The sequence below is a fragment of the Aedes aegypti genome, chromosome 3 (assembly GCF_002204515.2).
Source record: "Aedes aegypti strain LVP_AGWG chromosome 3, AaegL5.0 Primary Assembly, whole genome shotgun sequence".
In the NCBI taxonomy this organism is placed as follows: Eukaryota; Metazoa; Arthropoda; class Insecta; order Diptera; family Culicidae; genus Aedes; species Aedes aegypti.
In genome coordinates this window covers 133,114,599-133,135,695 of record NC_035109.1, presented here as the reverse complement: position 1 = coordinate 133,135,695, position 21,097 = coordinate 133,114,599, and the positions used below count along the sequence as shown (strand labels likewise).

Here is a 21,097-nt window from a genome sequence, read left to right as displayed (position 1 = left end):
TGGAAAATATAATCCCAAGCCCAGGGACAACGACTCAAATTATGATTTAATAAGTTAGGCCAAAATTATTCACCGCTATTTTTGCCATAGTTGTCATTTTGTTTTTCTATTGGTCGTATATTATGTCGTTGGGAATATTGAAGAATTTATTTTATAGGCACTTGTTCAACAATGACAAAAACATAAATTTGCAACAACTTACCCTCTCCTTAGAATAGATGTATTTATCCCACAGATGTGGGAGCTCTCCCTTCTGGTACCCCACAGGAGGTATCACATTGTTCAGATCCGTAGACTCCAGTACATGTTGGAACGCTGGTCCCTTAGAGTGTTTGAAGTAATACTAGAACAGATGATTAGAGAACAACTATAATGGTCGAATTCTCGTCAAGCCCACGTCCAAATCTCACCTTGATAGGATTCATCTTGTCACCGCGTAACCGACGAGAGCTCACGTACGAGTACAGCTGCTTATCGGTTTGGCAGGTTATAAGATATTTGCTAATGTAGCGACACACCTGCATCACCGTTGGATCCTTTTCCACGTGCGGTCTGTGCTTGTTCATATCCTTTTTGGCGATGGCAAAGAACATGTCCAACCCGTAGGCGATCAGCCGTTCCTCGGCCTTGATGAAACGGTTCTCGGAGCGAAAGTCCGTCCGGAATGGGGTGTAAGGAAGGAGTTTGGGATACATAAAGGCGGTATTGTTGACCACGTGTTCCATCATTTTCGGATGGAAAAAGCCTAGGTAGTATTTGTTCGATTTTTTCGCCTTTTCGCTGAAACAGAATTTGAATGCTTGATTAGTGATTTGTTCTTATTACATGTGCAGTAGGTTGTGATGTCCTTGGCATCTTGGACTGAATGGAAATACTGTTGTAAGAGACTGCGTGATCATTTTTTGGACTTATAGACTTTGTAGAAAACATCTGAAGTGCATTAATGACAAAACCCTGGTAAAATTTATTGAGGAGTTCTTGGAAGACTCTCATATATTTCTTGGAATAGTTCATAGAGGAATTTTGGAGCAGTTCCAGAGACAAACTGTGTATGAATTCACAAAGAAATCCAAAAAAAAAAAAAATAAAAAAAAAATGAATAAAATTGGCGTAGGTGCTCCTAGATGATGTTTTGTAGGGTTTATGAAAAAAACCTATCAGGATATTCTTTGAAGACCTTCTGTCCAATCTCACTAGAAAAACATCTGGAAAAAGAATCTGGATGAATTGCTGAGAAAATTTGTGAAAAATCTCTATAGTAATTTCTTGATGGATGTCAGGAGGAGTCCCTAAAAGTATTCCAGAAGAAATGAGAAGAAACCACTAAAAGAATTCATGACGCTTTCCCTCAAGGAATCTGATAAGAAATTCCTGAAGAAGGTCTCTGTGGAAATTCTAGAATTTCGCACCATAATTCACTGTGTAACTTCTGTAACGAGAGAAAGAAAAACATGTAGTGACTTTAGAGTGACATTCAAGAAGAAACTTTAGAGACCTTTCACTAAAAATAGAGACTTGCATTAAAATAGTAACCAAGTCTCTGCATTGGAATTCAGAGTTCAGAGTGGTTCAGAGATATTAAAGGTTGCATAATTTGGCGCAATTTGGTTAAGACATGGTAGGCGGTCGATTTTTTATTTAGTTTTAAATTGTATGCTGGGGTTGAACGAATTAATCGAAATTGAAGAAATAATAACAATTGAAGCATTCTTACGCTTTGCTAGTTTCGTCCAATTGAAACTGGATGAAATCCTTATTTTCGTCCGTATCCGCTTCGAGTTCCTTTTCCCAGCTTTGACAACAATCGACAGCACCGTCCAGATTCCACGCTTTTGCCGATGGGTTGTCCTGTGCCATTGTCTGAAGGTCGAGCTGAAACGAATTTTATAAGATGAGTAACTAAACTTTTAATGTTCGAGAGACTATTGAGTTAGTTAGTTTACCAGCATTTCCTTGAAGGTCTTGGCCATCTGCCAAAATTTGGGATGTGCGTAGGTTTGCATGAAGTTTTGCGCTGCGAACTGTACATGCTGCCGAAGCTGCTGCTGGAAGATTTGAAGCTGGAAACTTGTGAATCCCGTTTGACCCTCGTTGTACGTTACGGTTACCGGCACCAGACTGTGCGTGAAGCGATATTTTCGTTCCGACGGGGGAACTGGTATTCGTTCTTCACTCGGCTTGACGGAACTTTTCGATGGTACGTAGTATTTGTAGAAGCTGGACTCATCAGGAGTGGATATCTGAATGAAGAAATTGCCGTTCAGAGAAATGCTCTTGGATGCATCGTTTGCGTTGGCGTTGATATAACTAGTTTGTGATGTATCGTGAGCGAGGGACGATTGATCTCCAACCGAACTGGATTGCATAGTGGAATGTCCGGGGCTACTACTGATGATTGTCCAACTAGAATTATTTGACTGTGGAACTGGAGCTATTAAAACTATACCCTTGGCTGTGGCATGTATAGTCGGAGTAGTTAGCTGATGAAGAGAGGTGTTGCTATTCAGACTATTTTCTCCAGATTTTGAAATCACAGTGGTTGCTGGCATAGCTATAGGAGCTACGATACTGGCGTTACTTTCTAAAGGTTGTAAAGCTTGAGTATATGACTGCACAATAGGAGCTGCGCATGGTGAACCGCTAGTAATAGCTTGGCCAGTTGGGGTGGCAGGAGTCACGATGACCACACGATTCTCCGGGAAAGGTATCGTAGGGGTTGACACCGTGTTCGGGAGGAACACTGAGCTGTTGGTAGCTTGCTCCGGAGTAACGGAACGCTCTTTCACCGGACTGGCCATTTTTGGCTGTGGGGTGTTTAGCACAGACGACTGCCCGGTTTCTGCCACTTCTTGGTCTTGATTGGGAGCCTCGATTGCAGCTTCAGGAACTAGTGTTTTATTGGCCGCATCATCATTCAGAAACGATTCGTCTATAATTCCGCTCATTTCAAGCAGTTCCGACACCAGTTCGTTGAGTTCTTTTCTGGAGACCTTGACTTCGCGAAGCTCCTCCGCGTCAACCGGTACTTGGTCCGCTGCCACGTATTCTGGATCGGTGTCATCGTCGTCTTCGGCGTGGTTCGCTGATTGGAAAAACATGAAATTGAAGTGAAGATAGAATATCAATTAATTGTATAATATTAAACACAAGGTAAGGCTTTCAGACAAATATGCAAACTTTTTTTTCGATAAACTTGCACGTATAAGTTGGATCACTGAGGGTAGGCCAGCTTTGTGTTGTATTTCACTAAACGGATAACTTTTCTAACGTTGAAGTAATAAACGTTAAGTCTTTAAGAATAAACATTAAAGACTGACTCGTCATCGTTTATTCCTTCGCTTTTTATACATGTTTGTGGTCACTCAGTGAGGACCTCGGTATCTCATATCATCGGATAAATTCGAACAACTTTCGGATAACATATCGAAAAGGGGTTTTTTCCATTCTGTTCGAATCAGACATATCACTATGTATCGATGATCTCTTGAGCTTTCCGCCCGACGCCATAGAATTGGAGTAAGCAGCTATTGAATGTTCACTATACGAGCAATACTGGGACGATCATTTGCGTATGCAAAAAGCTATCCATGATTCCGAGCCTGATATCGGCACGCACATCTACGATGGTACAACGAACACCCTGAGATCTATTAATTCATTCTAGAATCTATTATCAAAACGCCGGAGGGATGAATAGCGATGTCAATAGATTCTTTTTGATCTCTCCAGACAACTATTAGAACATCATCGTATTGACTGAAACTTAGCTTGATATCCGTACTATATCATGTCAAGTACCTAAATGGACTTGCGTATAACATCCATTGCGACCGTGGTCCCTATGTTAAGCCTGGTGTTGAATGTTGTTAGGCTGGCATTAGGCGATGATCAGATCTTTGCTGTGCTAGCGCGCAGGAAATATAAACTATTTATGGAAACTGCCCTATAAGCTTTGATAAAGGACGTTTCACACCACCCACCGTTTGTTCTTTTCCTTACTCGCCGATTGTAAGACATGTGTCCTGACGAAGGCATTTCCTACTTTGTCTCGTCCTTCATTGCCTGTGCTCTCAACGCCATTCAGGTGTTCGTCGAAGTGCTGCTTCTACCTTTCGATCACATCACGTTCGTCAGTCAAGATGCTTCCATCCTTATCCATGCATATCTCGTCTCGCGACACGAAGCCTTTGTGTTGAGCTTCTGATAGAACTTCCGTGTTTCTTAAGACCGGCACAGTTGTTCCATCTCCTCGCACTCCGTCTCCTCCAGGCGGCGTTTTTTTTCCAAAAGAGGCAGGTTTGCTGTTGCCGATTCCGATTATAACGATTCACGTTCTGTCGAGTCCCTTTCTGCAGCATGACCGCCCGCGCTGCATTCTTCTCCTCCAGAATATGCTTACATTCAAATCAATCGTCAAACCAATCGTACTGCCAACTCCGTCCAACGTACTAAACGTTGCCCTCAGCTGCATTGTTGATGGCTGCTCTCACTGTTGTCCAGCAGTCCTCAAAAGGGGCTTCACTTGCTGGAGTACGGGGCACTTGACTGTTAAGTCGCGTGCCATGTCAAACGTCACAGGAAGAAACCCGACTGCTTCTTGGAGAGGTACTTCGTTGTCGTCTTCCAGCTGGATTGAAGCAATGACGAAATCTTCCTCTGGTCTTGAATGCTTGCTGATTAGACGAGAAAGAACATCGGCATTTCCGAATTGGGTGGTGGAAACATATTTGATCTCGAAGTCATAGCAAAGAAGCTTCAGTGCCCAACGTTATAAGCGATTGGCGGTGTGGATTGGTATTCCCTGTTTTGATCCTAAAATTCTCAATAGTGACTGATGATCCGTCTGAAGAATGAATTTACGTCCAAGTAGCATTCGGTGGAACTTCGTGACTGCATACACCAAAGCTAGGCCTTCCTTTTCTACCTTTCCGTAACGTTTTTCAGCATCAGTAAGAGAACGGGATGCATGGGCATGAGCCATCGGGAAATTTATGCATTATGTAAGCTTACAAGCTCTGAGCATCTTTCTTGAGAAGTGCATCAAGTGGTTTCCGTAGTTGGTGCATTCCCGATACAAACTTGCCATAAAAATTTACTGCACCGAGGAATGATCGAAGACTGGTGATGTCACTTGGAGGGGGCATCTTAACAATAGCTTTTATTTTCGCAGGATCCGGACGTAGACCAGATTCGTCAACGATATGTGCAAGACACTTGATTTGATGTTGAAAGAGATTGCACTTTTCTTCACGAAGAATGAAGCCATATTCTTGCAGCCGTTAAAAGAGTGCAGTGAAAATTTCATGATGCTCCTTTTCGGTCTTGCTGAATAGCTACCATCAACTCATCCAGGAAAGATTCTACACCCCTGAGATCTGCGATCATAGTGTTCATAAGCTGTTGAAATGCTCCAGGAGCGGACTTCACCCTAGGTGCTAGCCGGTTGAATCAAAAATGTCCTCGGTTGGTGTTGATTGTCATTAAATTTTTTGAGTTATCGTCTACTTCCACTTGCAGGTAAGCGTCGCTAAAATCGATTATGCTGAAATATTCGCAGCCATTCAGCTTGCTGAAAATGTCTTCTGGAACTGGCAATGGGTAGTTGTTTGATTCCAGGGCGGCGTTTAGTCCGGTCGAATAATCGGCACAGATCCGTATATTTCCTCCTGGTTTCTTAACCACAACGATTGGTGCAGCCCACTGTGAAAAATCAACCGGAGTGATGATATCCAGTTTTTGTAGGCGGTCCAGTTCAGCATCGACTTTTTCCACTGACGTGAATGGAACGGGGCGTTTCGGATTGTAGATTGGCATAGCATCGGGCAGACGTAGCTTGGTTTTTGTGCAGTGTCCAAGACCTTGCCGGAAAACTTTTGGAAATCTTGCCATGTAATGTTGTATTGCGTTCGACCCATCAGCGTGAACTTGATTGCAAATAGTTGACAATGGCATGTTCCAAAGTCCGAACAAGTCGATCCATTCCAGACCAAAAAGGTTGAGGTCGTTGTTGGCCACCTAAAGCTTTCCAATTTTGGTGACATCTCCAAAAGTGACTGAGCTTTGAAGTTCACCAAGAAGCTGGAGAGGCTTGCCAGACGCTGTTCTTGCTGCCCTTGTGGTAGCAACCTGGACTACTATGTTAGTCTCCAACACAGAACAATTAAATAAATCGTCTAGCTTGACTGATTCGCTAGTAGTGGAATCAAAGACAAATTAAAGACCTCCATGTGCCTTGCAGTTGCCCAAAATTTTATGGCTCATAAGGTAATCTAGAATGCCGTGTAAAGTGTACTATGATCTGAAGAAAATAATAAACAATCAGACGTCATTGCACGTTCCGTATTTACTTTAAACCCCAAAAATTCCGTCTAGTAACCTTCGATATTGGTCATATCCACATACAGAGAGAAAATTGGGAACGAAAAACTAGCAGGAACACATCGAGATATGGAGATATCGAATATTGTATGCAGAATGAAGGGACTTAAAAAATCATCGACATAGGGTTAGATATCGAGATATAGAACATCGAGATGTGGAGAGTCGACTGTACTACGATAGCAACATATACTCAAGATCAGTGGTCCTCAGCCTAACTGATTAAGCGGGCTACCACTTTACTCCTAAAACACGTCGCGGTCCTCAAATATCTTCTTCTTCTTATTGGCATTACGTCCCCACTAGAACAGAGCCTGCTTCTCAGCTTAGTGTTCTTATGAGCACTTCCACCGTTATTAACTGAGAGCTTTCTTTGAAAAAGTTGTAATTTTCGCTTTCGTATATCGTGTGGCAGGTACGATGATACACTATGCCCAGGGAAGTCAAGAAAATGTCCATTACGAAAAGATCCTGGACCAACCGGGACTCGAACCCAGACATCTTCAGCATGACTTTGATTTGTAGCCGCGGACTCTAACCACTCAGCAAAGGAAGACCTCAAATATCTATTTTTTAAGTCCGATCAAAACGACTCAACTAGAGTTTCTGTTGTCTAAAACATTCGCTCTGCACGAATCTGCCAGTCGAGTTTTTCGATAGTTGTCACTCAATTTAACTGAATTTCTATCGGGGTCGACAGGTGACTTCTGAAATAAGCATGCCTATTGTGTTCGACAGTTACTAATGGTTTCAAAAATCTCTTTTAATAACACCGATGTCCCTGGATTGTCAAGAGTTCGTCATTTGTGCAAATATGCATGTAAAAAATTATACGATTTACGGAAGTGAAATATCATGGTCACAAACAATCTAGTTAAGGATTATTTTTTCAAACAATAAACAACCTTTGACAAATTTTAAATATTTTCCCTATTTTTAATTTGATGATTGCAACACTAGTGTAATATTATTAACAATTAACCTTAATGTTATAAAAAAAATCCTTAGCGACAGTGAAGCTAAAACTCAAGCGTAATTTTGGAACTAAAGTAGAAATATTTGGAAAAACACTTTCTTTCTTCAACTTTGAAAAAAGAAAGCGCTTCTGGAACGTTGCAACTTTGAAATTTTGAAGAAATGATTTTATCATGAGTTGAAGAAACATTGGATTATTGGCCAAACTGTTAACAAGAAATTATATCATATTAGATTCTCGATTGCTATGCCACTGTTCAACACATGGGAAAGAACAAAATCTGAAAATCAATCCAATGGCTCGCCGTAGAAAAACATTTGCGAGATTTTAAAGAAGATAAAATTTAACTTCTGGAATCACAACATGCGGGCCACACTACTTCAATGTTCAAAATCACTCCGCGGGCCGTACAACACCTTGCTGAGGGCCGCATGCGGCCCGCGGGCCGCAGTTTGGTGACCACTGCTCAAGATCAATCCAAGAGTCAACCAACTGTTTCAACAGTAAAGCATAAGCAATCATTTTGCTATTGAAAAACAGTCAGAATGTATAAACTGATTTTTAAAAAGAGAAGCCTATTTACAACATTGTTTGTTCGAGTACTGAATTGTTTTTTTTTTTCGTACAGAAATAGTCGTGGGAAAGAAAGGCTTATGCCTCAAACAAACGCATTGTTCCAACATAAACGCGCAGGTTTAGCAAAGTTGCATATTTGTTTGAAAATTTAGTGAGTAAGATGTAACTATTTAGATATAACACGTAACAATGTCCACTACTGAACGAAACTAAAGAATACTCACGCAACGGTTTGGTAAACTCGCTCAGAAACTCCTTCCACACGTGATCCATATCGCAGTCGAAGTCGTACATGTCGGTCGTAATGTCCGGCGGGAAGAACGTCGACTCAATCGTTTCGATGGCCGTCGTCTGCAGACACAGCTTCGATCGGGTCCGCCGGGCAATGTTCTCCTGCTCTTGTTCGGATTGCTGCGAACCGTGACTATCGGTACGCATCCTCGGTATCTTGAACAACCCATCTCGGCTATAGACGGGGCCATCTTCGCCATCGTTTTCCGGTTCCGTGCCCCCAGGTGTCGAGGGCGCGATCGGCGTTCGAGGCTGTGAATCGATGTCCGATATCGTAGTGTTGGGATCGTCATCCGAGGGAATGTCATCCTCTGTGGGTTGGTATTCTTCGTCGTCATCGTCGGAGCCGAGCTCTTCCCGAATCAGGGCGGCCACTTCTTCGTTTGCTATCGGTGCCTTCAAAGGAACTATCGGAAGGGGTGGCTTATTCAACTGTTTGGCTTTTAATCGAGTCAGTTTGACCTGAGTCGATTCGTCATCTTCATCATCGCCCTCCATGCCATCCTTGGCCGAAGCGGGATTGGTTTTCGCTTCCCGCACTTCGTCTTCCTCCTAGGAAAAATTGAAAATACCATTAACACCCAAAGGAAAGTACCATAAGACGGGATAACTTTGATATTTTTATGGAAGATAATCTGAATAACTATTTCTGCATTATATTTTACAGATTTCTATTTTATAGTTTTAAAACAAGTACTGGTCTCTTAGATATCGATTACAGTTGAATAATTAGGGGGAAATCCTGTATGCTTGGGCACTTTTTGTTTCATTTTTTTAAGCAAGAATTATATTATCTTTTGGCGTGAATTGTGTTACTAACGTAAAGGTCTACGATTACCTACATCGACTTTGGATTCAATATAAATTAAACGATATTGAAATATAAAATGTAAGTGTATAAATAAACATATTCCAAACAAAATTCATAGAATAGGTATAAAGTTCATTACATATATCTAGGCGCTTAACGTTATATGAAAATTTCTGATTGATTTCGAAAATAACTTCTTCTTTCTTTCTTCGGCCAACTGTGACAGATCCTGCTTCTCAGCTTAGTGTTGTTATGAGCACTTTCACAGTTATTAACTGAGAACTTTTTTTGCCGCTTGACCATTTTTGCATGTGGCAAGTACAAATATTCTATGCCCAGGGAAATCGCATTATTCAAGATACCCCGTTTTATGGTAACTGAAAAGCATTAACATTAACAAACCTTCAATTTCACCGTTGCCAGAATATGCTCGTTCAGGACCAGTTTCTTCAGAATCTTTTTGATGCTCTCCTGGGACATGTTATTTGTAACCGCCACCCTCTGGATGGTTTCCTCCAGCGTTTGGTCCTCGACATCGCTGCTGGAACTGCTGGAGCGTGGCCGGCGGCGTTTCTTCCTCGTCGATGGCTGCCGCTTCTCCGGGCTCTTCTTGGGAGTCACCGGTAGAGCAGATCTGGAAGCTCGGCCACCAGTCGAGGTGGAAGTGCTTGGCAGATCGATTACGAGTTCCGGCTCACTGGATGAATCCCTTCTTGCGGCTACCGGAGGCGTCCGGGTTATTTTCCGTTTTCTTTTTTCCGTTGACATGTTCGTCACACTTAATTCCGATTGGTTTTGTATTAAAACTCATTTAATATTCGCGAATACTGATTTAAAAAATGGCAAAAAACTCCACAACATTATTTTTTTGGGTTGGAACTTTGTTTACCTTTCGCAACTGGCTGCGCACATCTGGCATAAAACAACAAAATCTGACAGCCCCTGGTTGGTGGGTTCGGACTAATTGGCATAAACGCACATTATACCGACAGCAGTGAAATAAGTTTCAGATGGAGTTCACTAGAAATTTCCAGGCTGTCAACTACAAACAAAGCTCGCCTAACAATTATCTCTCGGGCGGGCCGGCCCAAACAGCATCATCTCTCACGCGGGCCGACCCATACAGCACAGGTTGAAACGCGGGCCATGCCAGGCAACAAATGCTGATACATTTCAATATGTACTTAAACAGCGGGATACCTACACTGAAAGAATTCTCCATATCCTAGTAATGTGTGTCACACATGGATTTTTGCAATGTGTTTTTCCACATGATGCATACCTTGTGTTAATTTTGCTTTCGTCGAAATTATGTGTGATTACAAAAATGTATGAGCAAAGTACATATAGTTTTAAAATGTCGTAAACATAAACATCATTAGATTATTTTTTTTTGGATTTTATGATGTATTACCTGTGATATTAATTAATTTTGTTGCTGAAATTATTAAAACTATACTTCATATTCTCCATGAACCATAAAATAGCGTTTATTCTCTAGTATAAATCTCGCATAACTTCTGATCTCGCCCTAAAAGCCATTGGTAATCACGTGTGTAGCTCGTTGTTTCTGAGCATTTGAATGGATTTTCATGTTATTTAACAACGCTATGGGGAAGAAAGGGTCATTATCTACCTGCCCGTGATGTTGGTTTGGATGTTTACTCTTTCATTTGCTCAGAAACAACGAGCTACCCACGTGGTTATCAATGGCTTTTATGGCGTTATCTCAGAGTATGCGAGAAATGTCGGTATAAATAATGAACACACATGATGATTTATAGACTTAGGGCCCATTCACAAATTTCATAACGCTAGAGGGGGTGGGTGTCCTAACGATGTTATGGTCCATACAAAAATTGAATAACATTCATACAGAAAGCGTTACAAGGGGGTGGGTGGGTGTCCAAAATGGCCAATTTCAGCGTTATGAAATAAATGAATGAGCCCTTAACAAAGTAAAATGTCAGCTCCCTGTTGATTCCCAATACGATTCATCACAATACGCAACATCCGGATTCGTAATCATGCTCTCAGTGCTTTCAAGAAAACTTCGTTCCGAAACGGCGGCTGTCTGCAACATCCAGGGTAATTGATTTTTTTCAACAACACTCAAGATAAAGTCCTCATTTGATGCATGTGCAAACCCACATGGATTTTTGCAATGGGGGTTCGCATATGCATAGTATGTGCGAAGTCAATGGATTATCTCCAATCACTGTTTTCATTAAAATCATGATGAATTCAAATTGACTCCATACTTCACGCACATACTTTTTAAGAGCCGCATCAATCGTATTTATTGACGTTTCATATAAATTTAGGATGTGGTTCTAAATGTTTCTTTTCATTGAAAGTACAGGTAAACATTTTTGTATTCTGAATCAGAAATATTTCGATTAAATTCACGAACAATTTCCAAACTATTTAGCAATGGAGTATTAAAGAAGTATGGAAACAGTTTATGAATTTAATGAAACATCACTGATCCAGAGAACAAAATATTGTTTACCAGATTTTCCAAGGGAAATCCAATGGTAAATAGTTAGATACAAAATGTGTATTATACAGATTTATGTATACTACTTCGCGACTAAAAATGGGTGAACCAACGTGCAAAGTTTGATTTTTGACGAACTTTGCCGCGTCGCAACTCGATTCTCAATAGTGCGCATAATGCACACGGCGGAGGACATAGATAGTTGGTCAACAATAGAACTTCGCACGTTGGTAGTAGCGAAGCAGTATAAATTTATTACAAACTTGTATCAGATTGACCTTTCTTCTTATACACATAGATAATAAGTATTTACAGGACTTGACACTGGTACTTAGACATCCATTGAAAGGAAATCTGTCTTTTTACGAAAATATAGTTTGTTTTGAATATTGTGTGGCATGATTGGCGGGCCATCTACTTCATTTAAGTTTATCATTCTGTAGCTTGAAGTCTTATCAATTATTTCAAATGCAACGTAGTGCTCGTTTAAATTACCTAACTTCCACAAAACTGCCACCATGAAAACTTCATCATTTTCAGTTCTTAAAATATCAATTATTTCAAACACTTGTACATTTTGCAGCTCAGTAACAGTAACATAGGTACCTATTCTGAATTCACTACCTTTGAAATGCATGCATTTTGAACAACGTATAACCGCAGACAGACGTTTAAGCAGGAACAAATTTATTCAAAATTCCTGTGTAAATTCTACCGTGGTGTCACCTAGGGAGCAAATTGCTACAGTACAGTGACAGTTCGTAAAAGCACGTGGCTTCAACTTCTTGCTTACCACCCAGTCCACCACCCACTGAACAAAAATATCTAAACAATCACTTTAAAAATGATTCACACAATTGTGATACTTTCACGTGCTTTCACGCCAATTTATTTTACATGAGTAACGAACATTCAAGGGTATTATACTAGCATGAATCTGTGAGAAAATTTAATGCCGACTTGTGGTAAAAATAACAATAGATTCAATTAAAGGCCCAAACGCAATGATAGCGGAACGGCAACGGATAGCGGAACCGGTTCGCCAGCATGAACTATAGCATGTTTGTCGACTCAGACTTGGTTCACTTTCGTTCGTTGACAGCTCAGACAGGACGATGTGTTTCATGCTGGCGAACCGGTTTCGCTTTCCGTTGCCGTTCCGCTAACATTGCGTTTGGGCCTTAACTTTTATATGAGAAATCAGATCCAAAAGGGAACATCACCTACCCAGCGCAAAATAAAGGTGCATCGTTTTTAGCGTTGAGCACGTCGGCTGTGGGAGCGGTTGTGTGTCATACTGTCAACAAAATGTGATCGGGGTGGTGGCGGGACGCATATGCCACTAACGCCATCTGTTAGCTGATTGCCACTTGGCGATTTGTGGCGGCCATGTTTTTACACAAGTGGCTGAGTCTAACTTGAACGTCTGTCTGCGGTATAACTTGATCTTCATTGATGGGATTTGGAAGAGGTAGACAACTGTAATAATCTTTCTCTTTAAGGTCGCATATTGAAAATGTACCACTTATTGAACAACTGGCTGTTGTTCCGGCAACCGTCAATACGTCTTCCAGTTCGTCTCTTGGAATTCGCGATAGGCGATCAGAATCTATGTTTGCACCTTAAAGAACATACATAAACGTTGAAGTTTCATGTTAAACAATGTTTATTTTCAATTTATAGGCAATTACCTTCAAATGTATCCAAAATTTCTACAGGCAGCTGTAATTCGTGCAGCACGATATCGCGGAAACTTTTTTCGGTAGCCATCTTTGTTTTCACTGTGTGGTTCGAGATGCGAACGAGTTCAAAGTCTGCACATACTATGAATGTGACTCAAATGACATGTATGCATTACACAAATTAAAGGCACAGACAAACAGACGTCACACTCTCACCGATGTCCATCGACCACCTTTTTAACGGCCGATTCAAATATATGGTAGGTGGCCAATCCACCACCCGCAGCGCTCGCATCGTTTTTGTTCGCGTTTGACGTTTACACACTACCGCCATCTGTTGGTCCATCGGCCAAACACACCGATTTTAGCATTGGGCGTACATGTCATCGTGACTATGATTTTGATCGGGATTTGTTCTAAGTGTTACGTCTGTTTGTCTGTGTTAAAGGTATTTAATAAAAATGTGATAAATATATGGTACAAATAAAATTAATGAAAGCGCAAAATTAAGCAACGTATGTGCAAATGCACCTGTTTTTAAGGGGATGGTTTTCTTGAGTGAAAGTATCGGCTTACAGGCCCAAACGCAATGATAGCGGAACGGCAGCGGAAAGCGGAACCGGTTCGCCAGCATGGACTACAACAAGCTTGTCGACTCAGTGTTAGTTCAATTTCATTCGTTGTCAGCTCAGTCGAGATGGTATGGTTCATCCTGGCGAACCGGTACCGCATTCCGTTGCCGTTCCGCTATCATTGCGTTTGGGCCTTACCAGACTTTGAAACTTGTTTTCCGGATCGTTGCAGCTGAATTGACAAAACGGCTTCTGTTCGGAATATCGGGACAAGCCTGTACCGCCGAGTATACTGAACCCCCTGTTGAAGGTATGACGAATTGCGACTAACGATGAGAGAAACGTCTGTCAGATGAGTCGGCAGCAGAATTACCAATACTTATATGATAAGAGATGATGAGAAGGTACAATTAAAAAGCCTGGATTATTGAAGAATCACGTTTTTCATAAGCGATGCGATTGAACTATTGAATTCTAAAGTATAATTCGTTTATTTTCATATATATTCGATATTCTTAGAGAGTGCTAATAGTTTTATGTAAGTTAACATGCAAGATACTGAAGTTCGTGGAATTAATGATAAAATTTGATATTCTAATTAAACATTTATAATTTGATAACCTAGATTTGATACCTATCCACACTGTTAAAAGCTATACGATTTAGTTATCTCAAAAACTAAGATCCTGAAAAGCAGAGTAAGTTAACAATGCATATATTATTTACGTATAAACTGATCTAGCCAATCATTCAGTCTTAAGGCCGGTTTGCTACTGACAAGAAAAGGAATCGCCTATCTCGATGCGTGGAAAATTTCTCCCAAGAAATGGTCAAGAAAATCACTTTTTTCTGATCGCAGTACGCAGTTGAGAAGAAGTGTCACTTCAAAGGGGGCTCTCTGTAGGAAATTTCTTGACCCTTTCAGTCAAGGAATTTCTTTACTTTTCTTGAGCGAAACAGCATACTTAGCTTTAAGGTCAATCAGACGACCGTTCCCTCCTGTGCAAAGAATTAACCTTTTGGCTGCCTGTGAGCCAAACGAATACACCCAAAAAACATGAACGGTAGGCGCACCTCGTTGCGTACACCCCCCCTGGAAATTTCTTATGACTGATTCTGTCAAAGATATTATTCTTTTCTTGAGCGGAACAAGATACTCTCGTTGGGGCTCCGCTACATGGAATAACTCGATGGTTGGAAAATATTCCAACTAAAAATCACTCGAATGTCAATTGATTAGTTTGGAATAGTTTGGGTCTGAGAGAGAGGAGACAGTTGGCTTAGATTGCGAGCTCCCAAAAGTCAAGGGAACCTGTCACTAATTGTCACTGGAAAACCGCACATTTGAATGGTAGAGCGCGAAAAACTGTCAAAACTCAGGTGAACTCTGCGGGTGAACGTTGATAAAATTTCTAGGTGTTTTTGATGATTTCACATTTTAAAAAGTTGAATACCTAAATATAATAGTGCGTTAGCAAACTGATATTGATTTTCTCATGTTCATATCCTTTTTCATACACACTCAAACAGACACTCTGAGTTCGGTAAATTATTTTAACGACTTGAATCGATAATTGAACAAAATACTAAGGTTTCGGTAATTAAGAGCTTGTTTACCGAAAACTGTAAATAACACAAGGGGTGGATCACTTCTTCACTGCACATTGAATGTACATCAAATTGCATCAAATGCATTTTTTCGGCATTCACATCAGCTTAGCACTGGTCCTTTTTATCATGCCTTGCTATGGACCGATGCACGGGTTCATTATTTGACGTTTGAGCGGTGCCGTGTTATTTATGTGACCATGGAAACGAATGAACTCGGCACCGCTCAAACGTCAAATTAGTGAACTCGTGCATCGGTCCATAGCAACGCGTTGTTTGTTGTGAAAGGATCAACATAGTTTTACTCTTCGTAATAAAATAAACTATTTACTAATATTTTATTGATTTCAGATATTCAAGCTGTAGGTTCAGAATAAATATGTATTATTTTTTTATTGAAAGCTTTCCCGATGCCGCGGCAATCTTCTTATGGATCCTTGGAGCGAAAAGCGTCTGATCATTAAGGTTTTTGTTTTGAAGAACGGTTCATACATTAGAGGATGACAGTTGGATAAAAATTCATCGTACCACGTCCCTTTCGGAACCACCGTCCTGAGAAACTCACATACTGTGCCTTACTAGTGACGGTGGAACAAACAGCAAAAGCCTTGAAAATTATTGGTCAAAATAGCTTGTGTTATTGCTTTCAAGAATAAACTCTAGACTATGAAAGTGTTACAGTGTATGTTAAAGTATTGGAAAAAGCGTGACAGATGGGGGAGGGGGGTCTAGAAATCCCGAAAAACGATGGACGTCATATTTGAATCGTCCCTTGAACGTATGTCTACGAAACTTATATTTGCTGAATATTGTTAATAATTACCAGCAAATGGACAGATCTTCAGATCATAAATCATGTACCACAGCGTAAAAAAAGCCACTTCCGAATGAACTCGAAAACAGAGCGCGATAGAGCTACGCTTTTGATTCTAGGCGTTAGCAACTTTGACGAATAAAACAATCACTAGTTATTTCGGATATGGTTTCTTTTCATTTGAGCATGCCAATGGTCCATTTTCTGACGATTTCAAGCTTCCCCGAAGCTGGAGTCCACCATGTCATCGGCTTAATTTCCGCAAAGATTAATCGCTTTCTGATGAAGTTGTTACTGAAATGTCGATTTCCGATACTCTAATGAAAAATGTTTCCTGTCCCTCTGGCACTATAAAGCCTTATCGACCATTTTTTGGGTGTTTTGGGTTTTGGGCTCTTCTTAAGTTTATAGAAAAAGGAGTTTGACATTTCAACAAGTACAACAATGAAACGTTTGAGCAAGCCATGAATTGCAAATCTATCGAGTGTGCATTTAAATGCATTTCGATTTAACAGATGCATCAGGAGTGATAAACCCCTTGAAATAACATTACCAGTGATTTTATGTAGATTTACCGAATACGGTGAATATTTTCCCTGACAAATCAGTGAAGTAGCCTAATCACCGATGTCGATGATATAAAAAGCTGATATATCTGGTACCGTGTACCGGTGTACCGAAATCTGTAATTCAGTGGTACGAAACATCAAATTTGCCTGGCTAATGTCGCTACTGTTTGTGTTACCAACATCTAGTTTGCCACGCACTGACAGCATGTGTACCGGGCCTCAAAGTGTCCAACCAGTTTTTAAAAACATAACAAATCATCCTCTACAACATGACATTGAACAAACAATGAAATACATACTACATTTTAGGGTAATAGACCATTTCCGTCAGACCTAACACCCCTGTTTTGTATTTTTTCTCGAAAAATAATGATTTTAAACTAACGTTTCTGTTGGTATTTTTCCGTTTCACGTATTTCTGAATTTTTGACGAAATTTCAAAAAATGCTAATTTCACCACTTTTGGGACCATGCGGAACGAAAATGGTAACCCTAAGTATGGTGAATTTATTTCTCACCATACCACCATTCACCGGGAAAATGTTCAAAACTGATAACCCTACGCACAGCTGGTTTCATTTTGAAACTTCAGAAAATGTGATGGAATCTCCGATCACAACAAATGGTTTCGATGGAGCTGTCGGGATTCTCTCAAGCATGAATCCCTAACCGTATCACGTCGAATGGTAGGTCAACTTACCCTTCCATCTATATTAAATGCAAGAGATCGACAATAAAATTGATCACTTCCAAAAGATTACAATTGACAGCGAAACGATGCGAATCAATCCGGGTAAGTTCCAGAGCGATCAGAACTCTCACCTTGCGGGTCGCCCCAGTGGATAGCGACACTGACTTCTACACTGATAAAAATCCACACGCTCGATCTGTGTGTTTAAAATTATGGATCGATTCATGAACGTCCATATCGATTTGCTATGATTTTCTTGCAAACTTCGTGTGTGTTACACATTAAATTCCTGTATTTTGCTTCATGGGTTGATTCATCAACCGACAACAGGGATTCCATATTTTTTCCACATAAGTTCCCGAAGCTTTCTCTTCAGATTCGTATGTGTCAACCTATGGACGCATAGATCATCACACCAACACGGATTCAGTGTGTTTTGCTTATGGTTATCTTGTGTCATAATCATCATGTTCAAGTTGGTCGATTCATTGATTTGCGCAATGAGATTGTTATGATGAAATCCATGAGCTATACTATCGATTTCCATGTTCAAAGCTTCTAAATTTTTTGTGATCAACCCACGGGATGCATAGTCAACTGAATTGCGGTTGGACCTCGTGTCGAACGACAGTCATCATCATGCTTCCAAAGAGAAGAAGCAAATGTTGAAGCTGAAAGTGTTAGATGAAAATTTGTGAATTCGATTTTTCTTTTATTAGTGAAGTTGACCGGTATACGAGAATTCTACCTTTCTATAAGAAAACATTGATTTTAATGTATAGTTAAGTAGAAAAATCGGATTCCACTAACAGATTTTCCTGGCTTTCAGTTTCGAAAAAAATGGAATATGCTTATCCCTGGCTTCCCAAATTATAGATTTGCGGCGCCCCGCTTGTTGCTGGCTCACGGGTTTGAAAAAAATCAAGAGAGCTTGCGACAAGCAGAGGAGCCTCGGATCCATATTTTGGGAAGCAAAAGTTTTTCTACCAAATTTCTTCTTTCAGTCCCTTGACATTTATGTTCTATCACACATGACTATCTAAAGCTTCTACATTTCGAATTCAATAAGCAAATCAGTTGGTTTTCATGATTTTATATTTGGAAATTCATGTTTGTTTCACATGACAACCTAATGTTGATACACATGTTATTATACCGTGAAATCAATGATGAAATCCATATGGCTGTCACACTCAAATCATGTGGTTTTCCTCATTGCGCAAATCTATAAGTAAAACACACGACCTTGACGTGTAGATTTTTCTCAGTGTATATGCAAGTAGTTACAAGGAGTCCCGCATTGGCCAATCACTGACGTAATCCTGGAATAAAATCAGAATCGGCTTCAAGAACCAAAGGAAATAAACTTAGCAGGAGACGACGTCAGCCTCTCCCCAATGCCATCGACAAGTGCCAATATCGCTATCCGCATTCGAGCTCTTTGAACCGGAAGAACCGGTCAGCCTAGCAGTGTGAAATCATCGATCATCCGGCAGCAGTGCTACCCGGTCAACCATTTCTTCAATTTTCTTCACATTTCTTTATGTCGAGCTTTAAAGACGCTCATATAACAAATCGATAGCGATCGTCATCGATTCATAAAGAAATTCAACGCTCATTAAGTAGTATCGTGAAATGTTGATACAGATTTTTATCAAAATTTCGAGACCAAAATCTCCTACTTTATCGACTTGCAAAAAAATCGATCGTGAACCAAAACATTTGTGGGGTTCTATACGCACCTTGTCAATTTGTTTATGTTTATCATGAACTCTTTTGTCACTTTTTTAAATTGGGATTTGAACTCTAATGATATGGGAAATCGGAGGATACTTACCAAATAAGCCATGCTTCCTTATATAATTAGGCTGATACAAATATTAAATTTCTTTTATGTCCGAGACCACTTGGAAGGTACGAGGGGGGGGAATAAAAATAAATAAGGAACAAAAAAATAAAAATGAAAAAAAAGTTATTTTTTCGAATTTTTATTTTTAATGATAGTTGTTAAACTTTTTTTAATCGTCCTTTGGATCATTATTTTACTTGTTTTTTACTTTGTAAATTGAAAAAACCTAACTGATGTCAAAAAAATGATGAATCTTTTTTTTTCTCCCCTTCAAAATTTTCGGATTTTTGAAGGGGGGGGGTGACATAAAAGAAAATTAATATTTGTATCAGCCTTAAGGGTGGCAAAAAGTATTCATAAGCTATTGTGATTCATTTGCAGTTCAATACAGGGGAAGAGTTGGCCTCAAGAATAGCCAGAACTCTAGCTGCAGGCATGGTTACTGCCGAAAAATATTTGTAATAATACCTACTGGTTAAATAACATCCTTCTTGTCCTGCGAAAGGCGATAATCCGTAATGCTTTGGATCTGAAGAGAATGATTCAAAAGAGTCGAGGAGAATCATTATTGGTCTCAAATAGTTTGATCTTTGCAAAATCAAAACATCGAAACCTGTCATACGATGTACTAGAATATCTTTACGCTGCTTTACGAAATGATATTGAAAAGAGTGATAAAGGTGCCTCGATACCAAGCTTCATTTTTCGTTGTCAATATATAACGTTATTTTGGCATCATTCGTGACACATTTTCCGATGAATATTAATAAAGGTAACTAAAGTTCTACCGATAAAAGATGATTGAACGAAATTTATTACCATTTCGTTGAAGATTTATATCGTATGCTTGATAAATAAAGTTACTTATGAAGTTTTATGGATCGATGAAGATACATAAATATACGTAACAGAATTAACAGTAAAGTAAAAACGACAGAAATCTATATTGTTGGATAAAGATATTTAAAGTAGCGCATAGGATGGTTGACCGGGAAGTCAATGACGCATTTCATCGAGTAGGTTTTTTCTAATACTTTAGAGGAAAGTCCTGTATGGTCACTAGATGCTTTTTAGAAACTAAGAGTAGTTTTAAAACTTAAACACCTATTGTTATTTCCTATCTGCGTTGACTTTCCACTAGGATTTATCGTTTGCCTACCTAGGCTTTACTGAGTTTACCGGAAGGAGTTTAAGCCATGCGGTCACCTGTTTAATGTTCAATGTTCACCGACTGCTGTAGAGTGGGCTCCAGCGTTTCGCCTTATGCCTGGATTGATATATAATTTTTTTTACTGATACGTGAATAACTATACTAAATTTGAAATATGTGTCCGAGGCTCATATATATGCGTAGTAAAAAAAATAAAAATAAAACATGAGTGTTGCAATGAAAAAAGTTGTTGGCTCGTTATTATTTGAATAATTGCTTGCCACCTACCTACCAAATTATATGAAATCGCATGTACAATTCTCACATAATTTAGAATAACGCTTTGGTAGCCATGTGTGTATGGGCCCAGATAGCCGTAGCGGTAAACGCGCAGCTATTCAGCATGACCATGCTGAGGGTCGTGGGTTCGAATCCCGCTGGTCGTGGATCTTTTCGTAACGGAAATTTTCTCGATTCCCAGGGCATAGAGTATCTTCGTACCTGCCACACGATATACGCATGCAAAAAATGGTCAATCGGCAAAGAAAGCTCTCAGTTAATAACTGTGGAAGTGCTCATAAGAACACTAATCTGAGAAGCAGGCTTTGTCCCAGTTGGGACGTAATGCCA

General features: G+C 40.0%; 1 protein-coding gene across 1 annotated transcript in view; it reads right to left on the bottom strand.

Moving 5' to 3' along the window:
• LOC5571068 overlaps window positions 1-9,947 on the bottom strand; it is a 33,406-nt gene extending 23,459 nt beyond the window's left edge. The window contains exons 1-6 of the mRNA XM_021848512.1: window positions 9,435-9,947; window positions 8,155-8,773; window positions 1,944-3,082; window positions 1,715-1,872; window positions 411-780; window positions 203-343 (exon numbers count right to left, since the gene is read on the bottom strand). Of these exons, the coding sequence (XP_021704204.1) occupies window positions 203-343; window positions 411-780; window positions 1,715-1,872; window positions 1,944-3,082; window positions 8,155-8,773; window positions 9,435-9,800 (2,793 nt within the window). The 5' untranslated portion in view covers window positions 9,801-9,947. The remainder of the gene's footprint in view (window positions 1-202; window positions 344-410; window positions 781-1,714; window positions 1,873-1,943; window positions 3,083-8,154; window positions 8,774-9,434) is intronic.
• Between the last annotated feature and the right edge of the window lie 11,150 nt (window positions 9,948-21,097).